Below are 18,773 nucleotides of genomic sequence, written 5' to 3'. Positions count from 1 at the left end.
CTAAGCACTGTCCTTTTGTAAGACAATTTTGCACTCAGGCAACCTACAATCAGAAGAAAAAGTGAATTGACAGAATCTTTGTTCATATTTCAATCATAATCACAAGAATTAAAGCAAAACTATCTCTACTTAAGTGACAAATGATCCTTTCTCCTATTGGTACCCTGGCAAGGTACCTTATCTGTTAAGTGACTGTTGTAACTTAGATTTAAAAGATCTCATTTAATTTCTCTAGTATTCATGAAAGGTGTAACAAGTCAAGCTGGATTTCTTTTTGTAATCACAGAAGATATAGTCAGTCAAAAAGAATTTGCAACTAAGTGGATGGAAAACATGGAATCAGTTTTAAAATAAACTATCAAGTGGTTACCCTGAGGTGAGCCACTTGAGACAGCAAAGTGTAGTTTAGAGACACTATAGTCCTTAAGAAGTTTTACGCTTATAAATTTGTTTTTAAAAAGATAAACAGAGGACAGTTAAAAACCACACAAATGACTGAAAATATGCCATATTTCTTCCTATACTACCAATTTCTGAATTTGCTTCCTGCACATTTAAGTCCTAGCACACAGCATTAAGTCTAAGATTTAAATATCTGCTCATTTTTCTCCCCGCTCTTTAAGAGCTTGGAAGTACACTGGCTATTGAGAACAGAACTTAAATCAGTTTGCGTAAGCATAATTCTTATGTACAATGTGAAAATAACGAACATTTCCAAAGATATTAGTCAAAAAAAAATCAGACACAGGCTTTCTTGAACTACATTTTAGCTTTAATGGAATCAAAATTTGAAACCATCAGAAACAATCTGTACAACTATACACAGGGTTATCAGAGCATGATGCTGTACCTATGCTTTCCTATGTACAATTAGCTGAAATAAGACAAATGATGTATGCCTGGCTAGGAAAAAATAAACATGCTTTTACATAATTATTTAGCCATTTTTGATCGTAGGCGTCGCTTGATGATTAGGTGGTCGCTTTCCTTTTCTTTCTGTTCTATGAGAATCTGAAAAAGATATTTCAGTAGTTACTCAGCTTGTCCTCAGAACTGTCCGGCTTGCAATATTGCATATTAAACAGTCACTCTAGTAGACCCTTCTAGACACATTAAAATCATGACTTTCCCCATAAGCTGTTTGCAGAATTCAAGTTACCCATTATCTTTTAAATGAGGGTCATAGGATGCAAAGAACACTTTCAGCGCACAGCATAAAATTAGTTCACGAATTAGATGAACAGTTCTGAGAATATATCAAATTTTGCTTTTATACTGTCCAAAATCGCTAGAAAAAAAGCTGATCTGCAAGTTACTCTCTAAACTTTTAAGTTACTTGCATGAAACAGGAATTACTTAAGGTCCATTTTATCTTAAATTCTTCTTTGTTTGGACTTGGACTTGCCCAGGATTTAGTCTCCGATACTTTGCCTTTCACACTTGTGCCTTCCCCCGCCCCGCCTGCATTTGTGCCTTGTTTTTTTGCTTATGAACACGCAGCACTCTGGCTTCTGTCTCCTTTACAACTTCAAGTAGAAAATTGATAGGGATATCTTAGCATAGGCAAAAGCTTGCCATAGGGAACAGAAGAACAGTTTTAATAGAATAAAGAGATGTAGTTTCAACAGAGCCAGAGTCCTCTCACCACCATGACTCCTCACATAACCATAAAACTGCACCTCAGTTACTCCACATGCCGTTAGAAGCTGGCTTAGGCAGAGCAAGGTCATTTAGGCACACCCAGAAAGCTGCCTGAGCAGTGCCCTGGAAGAGCATGGATGCATCCACATCGTAAAGTGATCCAAAGTCCCCTTTGGAATAAACGGAGTTTGGGACTACCTTAGGTATTCACTTTTTTTGCAAAAGTAATTGTGTGTGCAGATTTTCATCTTTAGTGTTTCAAAACACACGATCCCCAGTCAATGGTTCACTTTGAGTCTAGACATCTCTTTTCCCTTTATGCTACACTTAAAATGAATACTATCTGCTGGAACAAAAAATAGAATCATCTATTGTAGCATAGGATAAAAGTCCCCACATACTACAGCTATAATACCTACATATCCAATTTTAGAAAAATACAAGGGCAAGGTTAAGACCAGAAATAATGGATAGACAGAAATCCAGAAATAAGGCAGTATTTTTAACCCCTTTCTCAAATTGACGACCTCCAGTTGTGTTCTCTGCTCTACAAGTTCATTTAAGTCAAGACTGCAGAACCTGCATTACACCCAACAGTAACCTGTAATCACTTACTGAAGAAGCAGAGATATCTAGAGGACCAGAAATGTCAGTTGAGTACAGCTTCCTCTTGGCTCGTTTTGACTTGATCTCATTTTCTTTAAGACTTTGGGGTTCTGCAGACTTAGGAGAGCTTATCGTTGCAATGAATTTCTTTGCTAGAAGAAAAAAATTATTATAGATCAACATCTTACTGTCTTCTGAGTCCTCAAACCAGTTAATAAAATTAAATTATTGTTTTTAATAACAATTATTTCAACAGATGTTGAATGTTTAAATATAACATTTTAGGAGTGGTGTTTGGCTATTACAAAGACCATACTGATATGGAACTGGAAGGCTGGTATGAAGAAGTTGAACAGGGGCTAAATGTCTTTATACTGACAGAAGGGAAAGGTAGAGTCAGGCTTCTGAGTTCTTTTGTATAGCTTCAGACAAGACTTCTAATGAGAACATGTATCATAAACCAGAGGGGAAGATGAAACCCCCAACAACCCAAAGCTAGGGGAACAGGCAAAGTAGTAAAGAACGTGGGAAAAAGGTAATAAGAACTTGTTCTACTTTCATTTCTTTGTTGTGACTCATTTACTGCAATTAAATATTTCCAGAAAGTAGTTTTAAATTCTTCAAATTTGGTTTCCATCAAAAGTGAGGCTCAGTCCTCATTGACCAAATCTGAAAATGAGAAAGCTTTTCAAAATTCCACTACCATTGTTTGGGCTGTATGGCAGCAAAAGATAACATGTGCCTTTGTAACAAGTTGAGATTGATACACAGATATTCGTTTTAATTATCTACACTGAATGCTGACTGCCCTGATTTTGGCAAACCAAATAACAATGTCTGTTCGAGTTAAACCCTGGAGATCCCTTGTGCTCTCTGCCCCACCTTTTATTTATTATATACCCCTCCTCTTTATTTATTCCAAGGCTACAGAAGCTCAAGATCTCTATGCTACCCTTGATAAGAATAAAAATATATTCTTCAGTGAAAAAATCCTAACAACTTTCCAAGGCTACACTCAAATATAACAAATCCTTTAATTGCTTTACAGTCAGTTGATAAACGATTTCCAAGTATTTTTATGAGTAACCACATTTCAGATCTGGAGAAGAAAAGATTAGCTTTATAATCAAAAATATCAAAAATTATTGATATAGCTTCCACAGAGAAAAGATTGCTTATAGAAAAAGGCAGGATGAGGGTTTGGATTCAGCTTGATTTTTATATCAGTAACAAAAGTTTCCTTGAAATTTTACCTGTTTTAACATAAGCATGAACAACACTCAGACATTTTGAAATTAATATCAGTTAATGTTATGTTGAATTGATAATATTATACCTTTCAGTGCATTCTCTTATCCCACCTAGTTTATCTTTTTCTTTTAACCAAAACCTTAGAATTAAGCTCTCTGCAATCAAGACCCCCTTTCATGTTTTGCAAGATTCAAAATATCGAGGCCCAGTTCATACATTTCCTGAACAACTACAGACATGGCCTTTACCTATATATAGATGATTACAATAGCTACAAATTTGTTCGCAAAGCTCTGCAGAAAACATGGAGATGAAGAACTTGGTACAAACCTTTAGAATGAATAATAGTAGGAGAACCTTGAAAAAAATCTCCAATTTTTTGCAGGGTTCCATCCTTCTTTCTAATTGACTTTGTACTTGAAGTAGATTCTTGCTTTCGTAATGCATATTCTTTTTTAAATGAATGCGTGGTAGGCATCTAAACAGAAGAATGAGGTTATTATTTAGAGTAGAAATTTGGCTATCTTCAAGTTTAATTTAGTTTTATAACCTGAATATTTTTAAGCTGGCATTCTGAATGTTGCTGCTGACACCTGTGTTCATTCTACTAATGACATGACTACAGTGATTTAGAGAATCTCATTTTACATCCAGAGGGGGGAAAGTCTTTAAAAATTTGTCAGATTAAAGTGATATATATGAAGCAAGTCTTACAAAAAGGATTCCAAGATGTGCAGTATTTCATTACACAAACTGTTCTCCTTATAAATAAATAAAACAGGAGAATTAATAGTAGGAAGATCTACTATCTACTTGCTGAATTTGTCCAAAACACTGCTAAGATTTACAGAGATCCGAATTTTGCACATACGGATGAGAACTGCCCTAGCTTTACTTCAAAAGACATCACCTACAATATCTCACACCCTAATAACACAGTTGAACCTGTCTTCATAGCTATCTAATATGCCACTTCCACTCAAACCAAATATAAATGCTAGCATATATACTTGCAAATACATGCTTAATATCTTCAGTTAGCTTAGAGTTTAATGGGAAGATATCATAAGCATTTAAGAACTCCGTCTAGCTACATAGATAAAATACTGCCGAGTTTTGCTTGTGGTTGCTACTTTCATATATCCATCTTTAAAGAAAAAGCCTAACATATTACAATTATAGCACAAGATCAAACCGTTTTCTTGTTGCTTGTAGAAGGTGAATTAGCAATGGTAGATTTTGCATTTTTTTTGTTTTCATTTTTCACAAAGTCCTAAAAAACAGATAGATGGCAAATATTAACATTGCTATCATTTTATTGGAAAAAATAATGATTTATAGCATAGATGCAGCCACTGTTTAAATGTGTGACTAATAGTAGAGTTATTGGCTGTTACTGGATAGAGGAAACTATCGTTCTGAATCAAACACTAAACAATCTGGTGTGAGACAGGAAGTTAGGAATAGTTTAGGTAAACCATTTGGATATTTGTTGTTTGCTTCTTTCTCTATTTGCTACGCTTTCAGCTTGGAGCTATTTGGCAAGCAAACATACAAGTTGAAAGTCACTCAGTAAATCTACATACAACCTCAGATTTACAGTGACAACTATAAGAGCAGGTTGGCAGCACAGAAATTTCCTATGCTGACAGCTTAACAATGGTGCTATTGTTAAGCACCATCACAATGGGATGTGATGTCATGTGTGTATGTAACAAACTTTTCTTTCCAAGATCTATGTGAAGCAACATTGCACGTTGATAATGTCCTCAAGGGAAATATTCAAATACATCAGATATATATAGAAAGCCAGTGTTTGAGAGATTATTTGTGTTTACAGCTTTTCTGAATAAAGTGAGACATTTCTGATAGCCATAATAGTCTGTAATTGACACCAGTAACTGACAGACAAAATAAACAATCATATATCCTATAGAATCAGTCCTTGATCCCACAGATCAAAGCTGCAGACAGAAGCAAACGGTACTCCCAGAAAGCACACCGTGTAGAAGGCAGCAAGAAAGTACAAGTCAGGGAAAGGAGGACCGGATGAATTCAAGTCCCTTGTCATAATTCAGCACAGACAAGAGATCCACTAATTCTGTGGGAAAAGAGGCTTTATGTTTTAAACATACATCATATATTTGTAGGTGCTTTTTTAATTTTTATATATAACATACACATGCACAAGACACATCCTTAGTGATCATAGTGAGGACCTCATGAGAAAAAATATTCCTATATTACAGTAATACATTAAAAACTGCACAAAAGACTTGGTTGCTTTAGGTCATACCTCATCCATCTCTTCGCTCTTCCTTTTCCTTCTTGGTTTGAGCATTTTAACTGTTACTGGCAAGGTGCTGCCCTGATGCTTCACCTCTATCTTATTGGGTTGCAGAGGTGTGAACTGGATTTCCATCTCCGGCTTTGGGAACCGACTGCTTCTTCCATTTTCTGTGGACACTTCCAAAGAATCAAGGACAATGTCTGAATGATCCTGCAAGCAACAGAAACTTTAAGCAAACCACCTTTAAAGTAAATCTGAAGAAAACAAACAAGGTGGGGAAACATACATAAAAAGCAAGCATTCTGTTTGCCAGCTATTAGCTTATAGAAGACTTAAGATATTTCAATTATGGCAGAGTTTAAGCTTTATTCTCTAAGATTATTTCTTCTAAATTTAAACAGAAAGCAATATTCCCGAGTATGAGAACTCGGAACGCACACAACACACACAACTTGATTTTAATGTGAACTCAACCTGGCACCTTGTCTCCCAGCAAATTCAAGGACAGCTAGTCACACTTCTTATGCTAAAGTTGACATGACTGTCGATTGGCAGAATTCATGTGATTTTAAGCTCAGCACTCAGGATCTGGGCAGGAAGTATTTTGAAAATGTTTAATTTTTCAGCCTATTTTTGGAGAGTTTAACCCTTCCTCTTCTACAGTAGAGATGTTAATTATCTAGATAACACAGTCTATCTGTCAAACTAAAAGCCAAATTCAACCCGTGAGACACTTCTATATCACCACCTTGGCTCTGAAGATAGAGAAAAGACTTTCAGGCAGCATCACAAACTCAACAAGCTGAAAGTCTCCTCTTGTTCCAGCTGACAACAAGAACTACCCAGTGAGAGAAGGAGGGAAAGGTCAGTTTGCAGAACTCTTTGCTGGCAGCTCTCGCTGCCCATCATGCCCATAACCCTGTCAGCAGGGAGGGCTGGAGCCTCCCTGGCTCCTGCTTCTCCATGGCAGCTGTGCAGCTGCTGTGGGGTCCCAAGCAGATGAGCTGTTCTTGCTTCTTGTTCTGGTTCACCCTAGCAGGTTCTGAGATATTCCTACTCAAACCAGGAATGCTAAAGGGAAATCCAGGGCTGTCACCTTCTTCGACAGGATCTGCCAGGATTCTGAGCAGGGGTATCACCACTGCAGCCCTAAGGACTTGAGTGCGTCAACAGAAGTATTTTTAAAATGCTATTGTGCTAAAAATGCAACTAATGTAGCTCACTACTCTGCCTCCAGGAGTAGCAGAGATGCTTTATTAAACACACACAACAACTTTCTATGCTCTGTTCTTATTACACTCCCCAGTGCCACATTAGAAGCATCACAAGGCACACATTCATTGAAACATTAAGTGCCCATTTAAGAAAGTTTATGGGTTTCTCTGCTGTTAATTTGTCTATTACCTGTTGACATTACCTGCTTCTATCACCTCCAGAAGATCACTAGCTGCTCCCAAACAAGTACTTTTTTTTTTTTTCTCCCCTCCCCACTCCAAAGTCTCTCCCTGCTAGTTTCACTGCGTGCTCCCAAGTTCTTACAGGATTTGGGTGAAGGACAGTTCCTCTCAATACCTCAAAGTTCATTTTGCAAGTTTCCTGACCTTTTATTAGTGCATATGGCACTCATCATTGCCTGAGGTGAAACCTATGGAGACAGTCCAGTTGCCAGGAAGGGGCTGCATCTCACCATAGATGAAGGGATTGTTAGGCCATCTATGTTCAGCCCTGTTCATCATCAATTAATACCAAAGTCACATAGAATTAGCTCACTTTAGCACAAAAATTGCCTCATTAAACACTGAAATACAAGCAGCACACAAAGGCCCAGTCAGGCCCTAAGGCCCTTGGTTCAGGAAGGATGCAGACTTAATCCTCACTTTACACAGTGTTCAGGTTTTTGGAGTTTTCTTTTCTTTTCTTTTTTTTTTTTTTTTTCTTTTTCTTTCTTTTTTTTTTTTTAAAAAAAAGGGGAAGGCAAGGTATTGTCTTTCTTTTCAACCACAGTATGGTCTAGCATCCCTAATTTCAAAATCATTCCCTTTTATCATACTACAAGCAATGCAAAAAAAAGGTCAAGCTGAAATTCCTTAACATTTGAATTTAAAAAAAAAGTGGGAAAGAACAATGCAAAACAGAAGATAAGGTACTATATAAAAAAATCCTTTTTAACATTTTGGAGCATCCCCAAAATAGACATCAAGGCAACAGAAGAACAAAATATCTTCTATAAATGTAACATGTTGCTAATATTTTCTAGTCAAGAGTATACCTCTGTGTTGCATGCAGATTGATCCATTGTATTTTGTTCTTTTTTGGATGATGGTGCTTCTGCTAAAGACTGAAGATCATCTTGGTGAAGACCTTGCTTTAAATCTTTCATAATCTCATCTTTGTCTGCCAACTGTGTTGTTTGTTCCTCTATCACAGTCTTCTTATCCTAAGATATTAAAAATGACACAAATTGAAGACTGATTAAAAACCCAATTAAGGGACATAGAAGCATTACTCCAACTCTTCAGTAGCATGTTTCAGAATTGCATACTAAGCAAGTAAACTATACAAAAAAAGCCAATCCTCTCTGTTTATGGGGTTTGTGTAGAAAGGGAAGTAGTCATGCAAAAGCATGGGAAGAGGCAGCATAAGATTTGCTTTTCTCTGCTTATGTACTTCCATCTTCCTCTAGCCACAGGTTCTCCTCCCGGGCATTCATGATGCCTTTGGCAGTGAAAAAGGCAGGAGTTGGGCTATTTGTTGTTATTATTATGAGCATCTGTCCCCAAAGAAAAGCAATTCAGAGCAACCACAAAAGAGTAACACAGTCTTCTACTTAGATTTCTTAGATTTTGTGTTATTTGACCAACTAAATCTTTTGGAACCGTCATTACTGCAAATTCAGTTTTGTATACTTTTTTTTTTTTTTTTAAATTAGCAGCATCATTATCTTCAGCATGATAGCATTTAAGAATAAAAGATTGCAGACAAAATGGTAAGAGCAACAATAGTGTTTTGCAACATTAATGGGTAATTAAAAAAACCAAAGCTGACCTTTCCTGAATCCTTTAACGTAGCCTGTTTCAGTTCTGCTATTTCTTTATCCTTTTGGGTGATGCTAGAGGCCAGAGTCCTGAGCTGGATTTCCAAAGCTTCTACTAATTTATCTCTTTCTTCACGCCATTGTTGAAGGTTGTTGTCCTTCTCTACCAGCTGTGCATTAAGTCTTTCCTAAGTGGGGAAAATGCAGGTTACAATTAGACACCCTTCCCTGCATAATCAAACTGTGCTGTTTGTGCAGCTTCATATAGTTAATGTTATATTGTAGCTTAAAAAAACACTAGAAAACTTGAAAAAAATCAAAGTGCGCGCACACACACACACACTCTCTCTCTCTGTATCAATTCAGAGGAAAAAATAGTGATTTCATCAAGAACATGCAAAACCAAACCATGCTTCATGAAACAAACCTGTATCTATAATAGACTCTCAAAAGCAGGCAATTTGTCTCAATCCTCTACATCCATTTCCTTGCTTTACATTCCACTAAGAAAATGTTGGACCAAGTCAGACAGAGCACTAGCAGTATTTGCATTCCCCTGTACTGAATGCAGATCCAGAAATTCACTGCCAACTTTTTCTAGTAACAGAGTTATTTTATGAATCTGTACAATCACCAATTTCATGTTTAAGATACTAAAATCACGACAAGTCCTGAATGGTCTAGATGCACACCTTACTATAAATCTCAGGTACACTCAGCAAAATCAGTGCCATTTTGATCAAATATTTGTTATGAAACATATGAAGAAAGGCTGGATCTTTTGCCAATTTCTGCTAGGCTTTTTTTTTTTAAAAAAAAAAGTCTCAAGTACCTGTACTATTGTTAATGCTTCACGTGAGACTCATTTTACACCAGACTAACACAACAGGACTTCCCAAGACCTCCCACAAGACAAGTGCAGAAATCCATCAACTGCTGCTTACAATTTCTGCCTGTTGCTTTGCATGACATTCTCGGTCTTCAGCAAATTTTCTCATTTCTCTGTTGCGATGATTTTCAGCTTCTTTTACTTGACTTATGAGTCCCATCTTTTCCTCAAGCCACTTCTTTCTATCTTTTTGATACTTTTCTTCATACTCCTGTTTTAAATAAACCACAAATAAAACCATAGTGAGAGATTAAGCTGAAGTAATTTTAAATGATGGATTACCATTAACAGGCTTATTTCAAAGACAGAAAATGCTAGTGCAGGTTTACCCTAGCATATTCTGAAGTGAAAATTTTTCATTTATAATTCCCAATTATTAAAAGTATGTTAAAAGAAAAAACTTCCAAGTCTCTATTGCTGCCTGAGAGAAATAAGTTTTCTAACACACCCTACCTCAGTACTGGAAGGCAAAAATTACAGCACAGTTTGAACATTAGGCAGAGACTGTTGTTCACAGAACATCACTTCAATCCACAGCACAACTTTGCCTCCTTTTCCCCCCTGTCACTTCCAACAGCCAAACATTTTGTCATATATGCTCCCACATAAGACAGATGGCGCATTGGAGATAGCTCCTGAGACCAACGTGGAGGAATTCCTGGTCAAAAAGCCCAGGATTTTCAGAGAGTTGGATTTAGTTGCTTAAGTGTCTGACAGAAAACAGGTTTATTGGACAACTTCTGAAGTTGCAATTATTTTGTCTTAGTGTTCCTTTCCTGAATATATGGAACAAACGAATTATGCACTTAGACTGTATTTATTGCATAGGTACATTAGAAACAATGAATATTATATGGTCCACTCTGTAGCATTTGCTTTATTCAGTAGAAACATTAGAAAGTTATGCAGGAAAACAGAAGCACAAAAAAATATTCCAGTGATGCTGTATCCAGACCTTGCTGCACAGCTGCCTTTACAAGAACTTTCCTGTACCATTATGAGTGTTTTATACTACGTCCAAATTCTTGGATGAAATAACAGAAGCTAGATTTAGCCTTCTCTTAAATTGAGGAGATTGATTTAAATTGATTATGAATTGTCATCACATTTTACCTTCAGTTTTTCTTGCAGCTTTATTGATTCCTCAGTATCTGCATTTACGCTTTTCTCTTCTTTATATACCTTCCACAGCCGATCACTATTCTTCTGGTTCATCAGCTCTCTGTATTTTTGCTTCCATTCTTCTAATTCTGCTCAATGTACAAAAACAGATTACATGGTGTATAACACACACGCGCGCGCACACACACAGACCCTTCTTCTAAGATTAGAGTTATTACTACAACCACAAAGGGTGTGCTGAAACTATTAAAAATGTATTGATGTACTACTAAAATTAATGCCTAAACACAGTCAATTAAAAGTGGAATTTTCAAACATATTTTGCATCAAAACACAGTATGTTTAAACTGTAATTCTGACTTCCTGTTTCCCTAAAGAAATAGTTTACCTGAAACTAATCTGTTAGTCTCTTCTAGTTTAGCTTTAAGCACTTGTTCTTGTTCAGTCTGGGTTTGTTCTTGTTCTTCTAGTGTCATCCGCATATCTTCAATTATTTTTTCTTTTGTGCAGAGATCTAAATATTTGAAAATAAATGTGCAATTAAGCCATTATTTCCTAGTCCCCAAGGTTCTTTGCTAAAGTCCCCTCAATACAAATATTTCTCACTTGCCCCAGTTAAAAGCTTTTCTACTGAAATACATTTTTCCAAAATTCTTTAGTGGTTCTTATGAACATGACTTAGGAGTTTCAGTGTTACTTAGGTCACACTATTGCTTGTATTGTCTTAGTAAGTCACTATTCCCAAACTATTACATTTCTCTCTCTCATGCTAGTGTTACCATATTGCATTTTGTTAAAATGGCAACTTTTAAAAACAAGCATCAATACAGAAAATTCTTACTTCCTTGCCCCTTTAATTTCTTATTCCCAGCCTATTTCTTTACTTTTAAAAATACCTGATAATTCTAAGTCAATACCTGGTCCCTGACTAACATTTTCATGTCAACATTGGAATTTTCTCAAAGAGCTTGTAAAAAAACCAAGTACTACAGGACTTTTCAAAATGGTTAACAACACAGCTCATTATATTACTAAGAACAGAACAGGAGTGTCTCTTGCTGACCTTTATGTAATTTCTCATTCTGTATGGAGAGTTCTTCCAGCTTCTTATTATTCAGCTGCTCCTAAACACCACATTGGAAGCAAATTTAGAGAAAATATATACAGAGAAGATAAGTACATATACTAGATACCAGTATCAGTCTAAAGATAAATAATTCTGGGTTTTAGTAAGTAATAAACAGAACACTTGAAAGAATCACAAATAAACAGATTTTATATTATATATAAAAAAAATACACCCCCTCCCCTCCCTTACATACATGCTATAGAAGCTCAGCAGCTAGCATGTAAAAAAAAATTAGCAACTTTTCAACTAACATATTAAGATTTTCAGAATCAGGGCATTTTCAAGTATAAAGCAAGCATTCACTAGACAGAGTGTTCTATTTAAATTAACTTGACAAAATCCTGCAATGAGAAGTTCTTCTAACACAAAAATTCATTTCAGCCCCCAGTCTTACTTTATTTCAATTTCTGCAGGCTTCCTCTATTTGCTTGACTCAATTCTAACCTTGTTAACAGATTGATTAAAAAACAAATTATAAAGAGATTTATAATAGCTTTTTAAGTTTACCTTTTTAAGTTGCTGGATTGTGCGCTGTTTGATATCCAACTCTTCTCCGAGCTGTTTTTTATTGTTTTCAAGTTCATTAACTTTGTTTCGCAAGGATTTCTCCTCTGAACGCATTGTGCACACCTGCAAAAGAGCCCCAAAAAAGGGCAAAGAAGCTAACTTTGACAGCTCACCATAATGTGCTTATCACCTCTAAGCTAAACAGCCTAATATTTGCATTTATAAGTTAAGTTGTTGCACACAAAGATTTTGGTTAACTTATTTCAGGGGCTGAAATTCTGTACTGATGTCCGGTACATCCTTTCCAAGGCGAGTACTTTGACATCAAATCAGTTACAATACTTGGCAGACAAAAAAAAAAAAAAAACCAAAAAACAAAAAACCACACAACCCCAACACTTGTCCATTTAAAATATGACCTCATCTGTTCCTTGCTCCCTCAAGTAGAGGGGAATTAGCTGTGGAATGCTGCCTAGAACAAGGACAGTGTCAACAGCTGCTGAGCTGCTGGGGAGAAGAAAAGAACAAATAACATTTTAAAGCTTCATTTTTCAAGCCCAAATGCATGCAATAATCTTACTGATTTTGAGCTGATGCAATACCTTGTCAGGTTTAAAGAACTGTTGCTGCTTAATAACTAAATAGTAAAAATTCAAGTTGTTAAATGTAATTGCATCCCTTCATTGCTTTATTTCCTCTTCCCAAGCCTAATAGAAAGCAAAGCTTATATTTATTTATACATGTATATATACATACATATTTTTAATAAATTTACATATATTTTTATGTTTTTAAATCTAGAAGCTAGGTCTTTTCCTCTTCCGGCAACCCATCAAGATTTCTTCTTCAAGATCAGTATTTTTCACAATTGGAAGTCAACTCACATAATAACAATAAAAGGTTATTATTACTATTATCATGATTATTATAAAGTTCCCTCTCCATAGCTAGCTTAGTCATCAGTTTATAGACCTCTTCAAAGAATACCAATAACATTTTCCCCCTTTCAATATTTGTATTGATCCGTATTCTGATCTCTAATCTTCTCATTAGGTTATAGTCTCAACAACATTGTTATTTAAGATTCATTATTATTCCAAATATGGGTCTTTAAATAGCCCTAGTACAAAGTATTTCTAGCATCAACAGTTTGAAAAAACCTGGTTTGCCTAACAGATACCTAAACAAAATATTGCAGAACACTTGGCTTTAATTACAGACCTCTTTCTGTACTTGCTCAATTTGTTTCTTGGCATCAGAAAATTTCTCTTTCAAATCTGTATACTCTTCCTCTTTCCTCTGGAGATCTTTCTTCAGACTCTGTATTAAGGCAGAACTCTCAGAGAGCTCTTTACTCAACCTTGTATCAGAAAATAAGAGAGAAATAACGTTACAATGCTATACATCTCAGAAAGCAACAGCACATGCAGGTTAATGTAAATTCTAACTTCTGATTCTTAATCGTTCTCTCAGATATGACCAAGTTCGTATTATTTTTCAGATTTTAACTCCTCAAAATTTTTAATTCTGTTTTACTTCCAACCATTGCAATAAAGAGAAAATAAGGCAGGGAAAAAAACAAACAAGCAGACAAAAACACACACACAGAGACAAAACACAAAAAACACCCAAGACTAACAGGGAAACAAGGTTAGTTTCAAGTAGATTTCAAGTGGACATCAACATCCCAATGAGACTTTGTAAGTGTCAAAAAAGACAAAATAAAATTCACAACACTGCAACAAATATGTAAATATTTTTGTATGTGTACATATACACACACACACAGAAAGGAAACATAACTTTTTTTTTAACTTCAAAACTAGATAAAATGTATGAAACATTTCTATAACAGACAATAATCAAAATCAGATTTTGCCCTAGGTTCCATATGTGGAAAATCTGGCAAATCTCTAGAAGCCTAAGGCCTTGCATAGCCATGTTGAGTTGCACTTGAGAGTACACACAACATCTTAAAACTACCTTTGTACGACTGCAATTCATCCACAGCATAATCTCTAGTTTAAAACTGCAAAAGAAGGAACTGGTGATAGTTCTACCTTCCTACTTCTATGATCTTTTCAAGTCCTTATAGCAGACAAGTTCAGACAGAGCAAGTTCAGTATCATGTACTTCCTGATGAAAGTGGCGTCTGGCTTTTATGTGAGTAGCAGGATATAAAATTAGATTGTAAATCCTTTCTGGAAATTTGCACAACAAAAAACTTAGTGATACCCCCATTTTAAAAAATTTCTATGTATGTTCTTTTTATCCCTAAAACACTTGCACACTTCAAATCTGTATTTCTGGGAGCCTATATGAATAGGTGGAAAAAAGGGAAAAGCAAGCAAAATATACAAATAAGTTTTGAGAAACACATCAGAACTTCTTAAAGAAGCAGTTTAGTTAACAGCGTTGATAAGCATGCAAACTTTATTATGGAAGCAGCACTCACAGAAGGTACTTTTATCTCAGATCACTTCTCAGAGGACTGAGTTATATCAGTATTTACTTACAGTTCTGTGGATTGTGCCTTCTCTTTATCATTTTTCTCTTTTTCCTGAAGAGAATGTTTCATCTTCTCCAAGCTGTTCTTCAGTTGCACAACTTGATCCTTCAGATTTATTTCCTGATCAGTTAATTCTTTCAACTTCTTTTCTGAATTAGCACATTGCTCTTGCACGACTACTGCAGTACTTTCTAGATTTAAAATAATAGATTCCTTTTCCTTAAGTACTTGTTCTAAATTTGTCCTGTTGTCATCTTTAGTTCTAAAATCCTCCAAGAGACATTCCATCTCTTTCACCTTTTCTTTGTAGCTGGCAACTTCCTCTTCAAACTGTGCAATTGCTCTATCATGTTCAGCAGCCTGTTTTACGGAATCTTCTGTTTTCTTCTGAATTTGCTCTTGCAATTGATTCACAAGAACTTCTTCCTTTATGGACAGAGTAGCTTGATTTGTAAATTCACTTAGTTTTATTTTTAGCTGATTATTATCACTTTCACTCTCAACAAGATCCTTGCTTAAGCTTTCCACTTGTTGGAGCAGTTCTTGAATTCGTTGACTTTTCTGTGAGGAAGCCTTAATAATTTTTTTGCATTCTTCCCAAATGCCTTCAATGCTGCAGTGAAAGGAGCTGTCCCGTCTCACGTCTTCTGTAGAAGCCACCCAGGATTGCACGTCTAAAGGACCAGCTTGAGATCTCTCTGGTTCATCTTTTTGAGATTCTAAGACATCCTTTAGGTCAGTCAAATCAACATCCATAGGATGAGACTCTATGCAATATTTACATAGATCACCTACTTTGGACTGCATTGTTTTTATTTGTGACACTTTATCAATTATATTTTGGTTGGCACATTCTACTTCCTTACGTAAGAGAACAATCTTTTCCTCCTGTTCCTTATTTATAGCTTTCTGTTTTCTTAATTCAGACATAGCTTCTTGATAGTTATCTCGACACTGCTGAAGTTCCTCCCTCAGACTAGATGCTGTTTCTTCTGAGGCAGAGAGGTCATAGCCTAAGTTTGTCACCTGTCTGACAAGCTTTTCTTTTTCAGCCTTTTCTCTTCTGTATTGTTCTTCCAGTGCAGCTAACTCAGATTCCAAGGTTTCAGTTCTTCCCCTTGGTTCTGCTATTTCTGCACAGTTCTCCAAAGTATTTTGTTTCATGTGCTTAGTTCTCTCTTGCTCTAGCAAATCATCTTCCCAACATTCTTTAACAGCGCCTAAAAATATACAGCTTAGGTTGGTTAAATCAATACTCTAGTTTAATCTTTTAGACACAACCTGCAGCAAAAGGCCTTCAATGGTCTCAAAGAGCCTGCCCTGGTTCTGTTCAAACTTCACTTTGTATTGACAGCATATATATATTTTATATATATGTAGTATAGTGCATATATATACACCATATGTAGTAACACTCACTAGCTATAGTTATATTTTATTCCCTTTAATCTATTGGCTTTAAATGTAGAATGAATTAAGGGGGAGAATATTTTTCTGAAAAGCTTCTTTCATACTCTGATTTTAGTCTATTTCTAAGTTCCCCAAATAACATGCATGCTATGCCCTCCCTCACAGGTTTCTCTTTAATCCCAAGGCTATTACAACCACATATTTTGGGAAGATGCCAAGCACTGTAACTACAGCAAGAGGGAGCTTGGCAGGCCCCTCGTGTAGGCAGCGCTGAGCACACAGATGCACCTGCAGTGCATGGCAGCAGCCTCGCAATAGAGCCAGCATTTCACAAGCAGCCATCCATTACCCATCACCAAGAAGTAGTCATGTTAGCAATGGTGCTTTTCATCTTAATTCACATTGTATCAATTGTTTTTAAAAGTGACCACATTCCACAGTACTCTCTGCATCTCTTCTGATTGGACCTATCAAGTTGTCCGTTTGGGCTAGGCACTAAGTAAATAAGTAAAAGTATTAATTATGGAATGAAACCATTTTTCCAAATCAAAAGACCAAGAACTTGATTCTAGGAGATGGCTTTACACAAATCCCCAATCTCATAGCTCCAAGAAAACTGATTAAATACTGCAGTTTCCTTATACTAGACTTAAGGCCTAACATAGCTGCTCTTCTTTTAGAAAAGTTTATAATAATTTAGTGATCTAAGGCAAAAAAAAAAAAAAAAAAACAGAGCCTAGCCAAAGCACCCATAGCGAGAAGGATAAGATCTTCTGTAAGAGGATTTATAGTCAACCTAGATGCTTTGTATTGACAGCAATAGTCACATAGCAAAGCAGAATAACATTACTACAAGACACATGGCACTGAGTCCAGAAGCTTTCTATGCAGAAAGTCTTGAGAAACAAACCCAGAAGCCACATCCAGAACATGGCAGGAAAGTTCTAGGACTTCAAAGGTCCAAAACATTAACTTCAGGCCAAGGTAATTTACATTCTCTGAATAGTCTTTGCCTATGCATCATTGGCATCTAACTCCTATGAAAAAGCCATTCCAATATAGCTGTTTGTTGTTCTGTTATACCAGGTACATATAAAAAAATATAAAATATATTCTATAGTTTCACCATCATGGAACAACTAACAATTCAGTTAAAGTCTGATATCTGGGGCTATCGAAAGTAAGAGGTAGGAGAGACAGGTATTTAACTTCACTGCATAACCTGTGCTTTCCAAGAGCAGTATCTATGTTAAGGAGCAGAGTTACCCCTTTAATTTCTTGCAGGAGCAGAACTACCCTTTTTAATTTCTTGCTTAATAAAAAGCTCTCACATTTCTGATTTTTAATTGTCTTCTAGTACAAGATCATAGCCAATTCACTGCCATCTCATATGTTCAAGGGTCTACTATCAGCTTCATTTTTTTTCGTCCCTGGGACATTTATTCTAGGGGTATTAAATGATTATGCTAGATTCCAATACTCATCCCAGTCAAAGATGTTAGAGGCAAATGAAGGACATGCTTAAGACAGAGACAGAACTTCCTCATCGACACCAGAACATCTACACCAGAGTCTTGTTCCAATAAGTGATATGAACATCAGATGTGCCTCTTTAGCCACATATCTGGTCAACCCTGCTCCAATATTTTGCCTCTTTTAGTAAAAGAGGTAAACACATTTGCCTTTTTCCTTTGCCAGCACCATCCTAGCCAGGGTTGACTTGTACTTTTTTTTGTAGGGAATGAGACCTCAACTTCTAAAACATACACTGTCAGACAAGACAAGTCCTGGCACTACAGGACTGTCCTCACATAAAAGGGGAAATAAAAGGGTGAGAATTGTGGGAAAAATATTAGAGACTCCATCCTAGCCGCCCTTGCTGCATCTATTTATGAATCTGCTGGCTGTTAGTTTATTCTGAGCATTGTTTGAATCACTTGCTTCCTCTCCCTCCACAGAGAAGGGATACCAAAAGTTTACTCCATACTGTGCCAAAAATTTTTAGACATTTTAAATCCCTCTAAAGGGGTTTACACAGCAAGATCTAGTGAACAATAATTCTGCATCCAGTTTATTCATTATCTCCAGCCCCATTTTTTTTGTGATCCCATGAAAAGAATCTGGCAAGTCCCCTTTAACATACTATTCCTTTATGAAGACAGCGCTTTGTGCTTTTTGTAATCTTGCTTTCCTGTTCTCATCCAGGCAAGTCCCAGAAGGTTTCCTATTTGAATTTATTTTGCAGTAGTAAGATAAGAAAGGAGGGAAAGAAATTCCAATTCTCCTTTTGTATATCCTTTCCTTAGTTCTATGAAGGAGTCCCTCTATGTTCACATGTCAAGTGAAAGGTTAGCAGACATGGCAAATAAACATCTTGCTCAGGCC

At 36.2% G+C, this 18,773-nt stretch overlaps 1 protein-coding gene across 1 annotated transcript in view; it reads right to left on the bottom strand.

The window, feature by feature from the left end:
* Window positions 1–824: 824 nt before the first annotated feature.
* KIF20B (kinesin family member 20B) overlaps window positions 825–18,773 on the bottom strand; it is a 33,074-nt gene continuing 15,125 nt past the window's right edge. The window contains exons 19-32 of the mRNA XM_026051634.1: window positions 14,986–16,198; window positions 13,691–13,829; window positions 12,470–12,592; window positions 11,897–11,957; window positions 11,222–11,347; window positions 10,825–10,961; window positions 9,767–9,922; window positions 8,834–9,010; window positions 8,058–8,225; window positions 5,795–5,998; window positions 4,694–4,771; window positions 3,829–3,976; window positions 2,257–2,399; window positions 825–1,011 (exon numbers count right to left, since the gene is read on the bottom strand). Coding sequence (XP_025907419.1) covers window positions 934–1,011; window positions 2,257–2,399; window positions 3,829–3,976; window positions 4,694–4,771; window positions 5,795–5,998; window positions 8,058–8,225; window positions 8,834–9,010; window positions 9,767–9,922; window positions 10,825–10,961; window positions 11,222–11,347; window positions 11,897–11,957; window positions 12,470–12,592; window positions 13,691–13,829; window positions 14,986–16,198 — 2,951 coding nt within the window. The 3' untranslated portion in view covers window positions 825–933. The remainder of the gene's footprint in view (window positions 1,012–2,256; window positions 2,400–3,828; window positions 3,977–4,693; window positions 4,772–5,794; window positions 5,999–8,057; window positions 8,226–8,833; window positions 9,011–9,766; window positions 9,923–10,824; window positions 10,962–11,221; window positions 11,348–11,896; window positions 11,958–12,469; window positions 12,593–13,690; window positions 13,830–14,985; window positions 16,199–18,773) is intronic.

This window comes from Nothoprocta perdicaria, unplaced genomic scaffold (assembly GCF_003342845.1).
Source record: "Nothoprocta perdicaria isolate Ctin4 unplaced genomic scaffold, notPer1 scaffold_111, whole genome shotgun sequence".
NCBI classification, from domain to species: Eukaryota; Metazoa; Chordata; class Aves; order Tinamiformes; family Tinamidae; genus Nothoprocta; species Nothoprocta perdicaria.
This window is presented reverse-complemented; position numbering and strand designations above follow the sequence as displayed.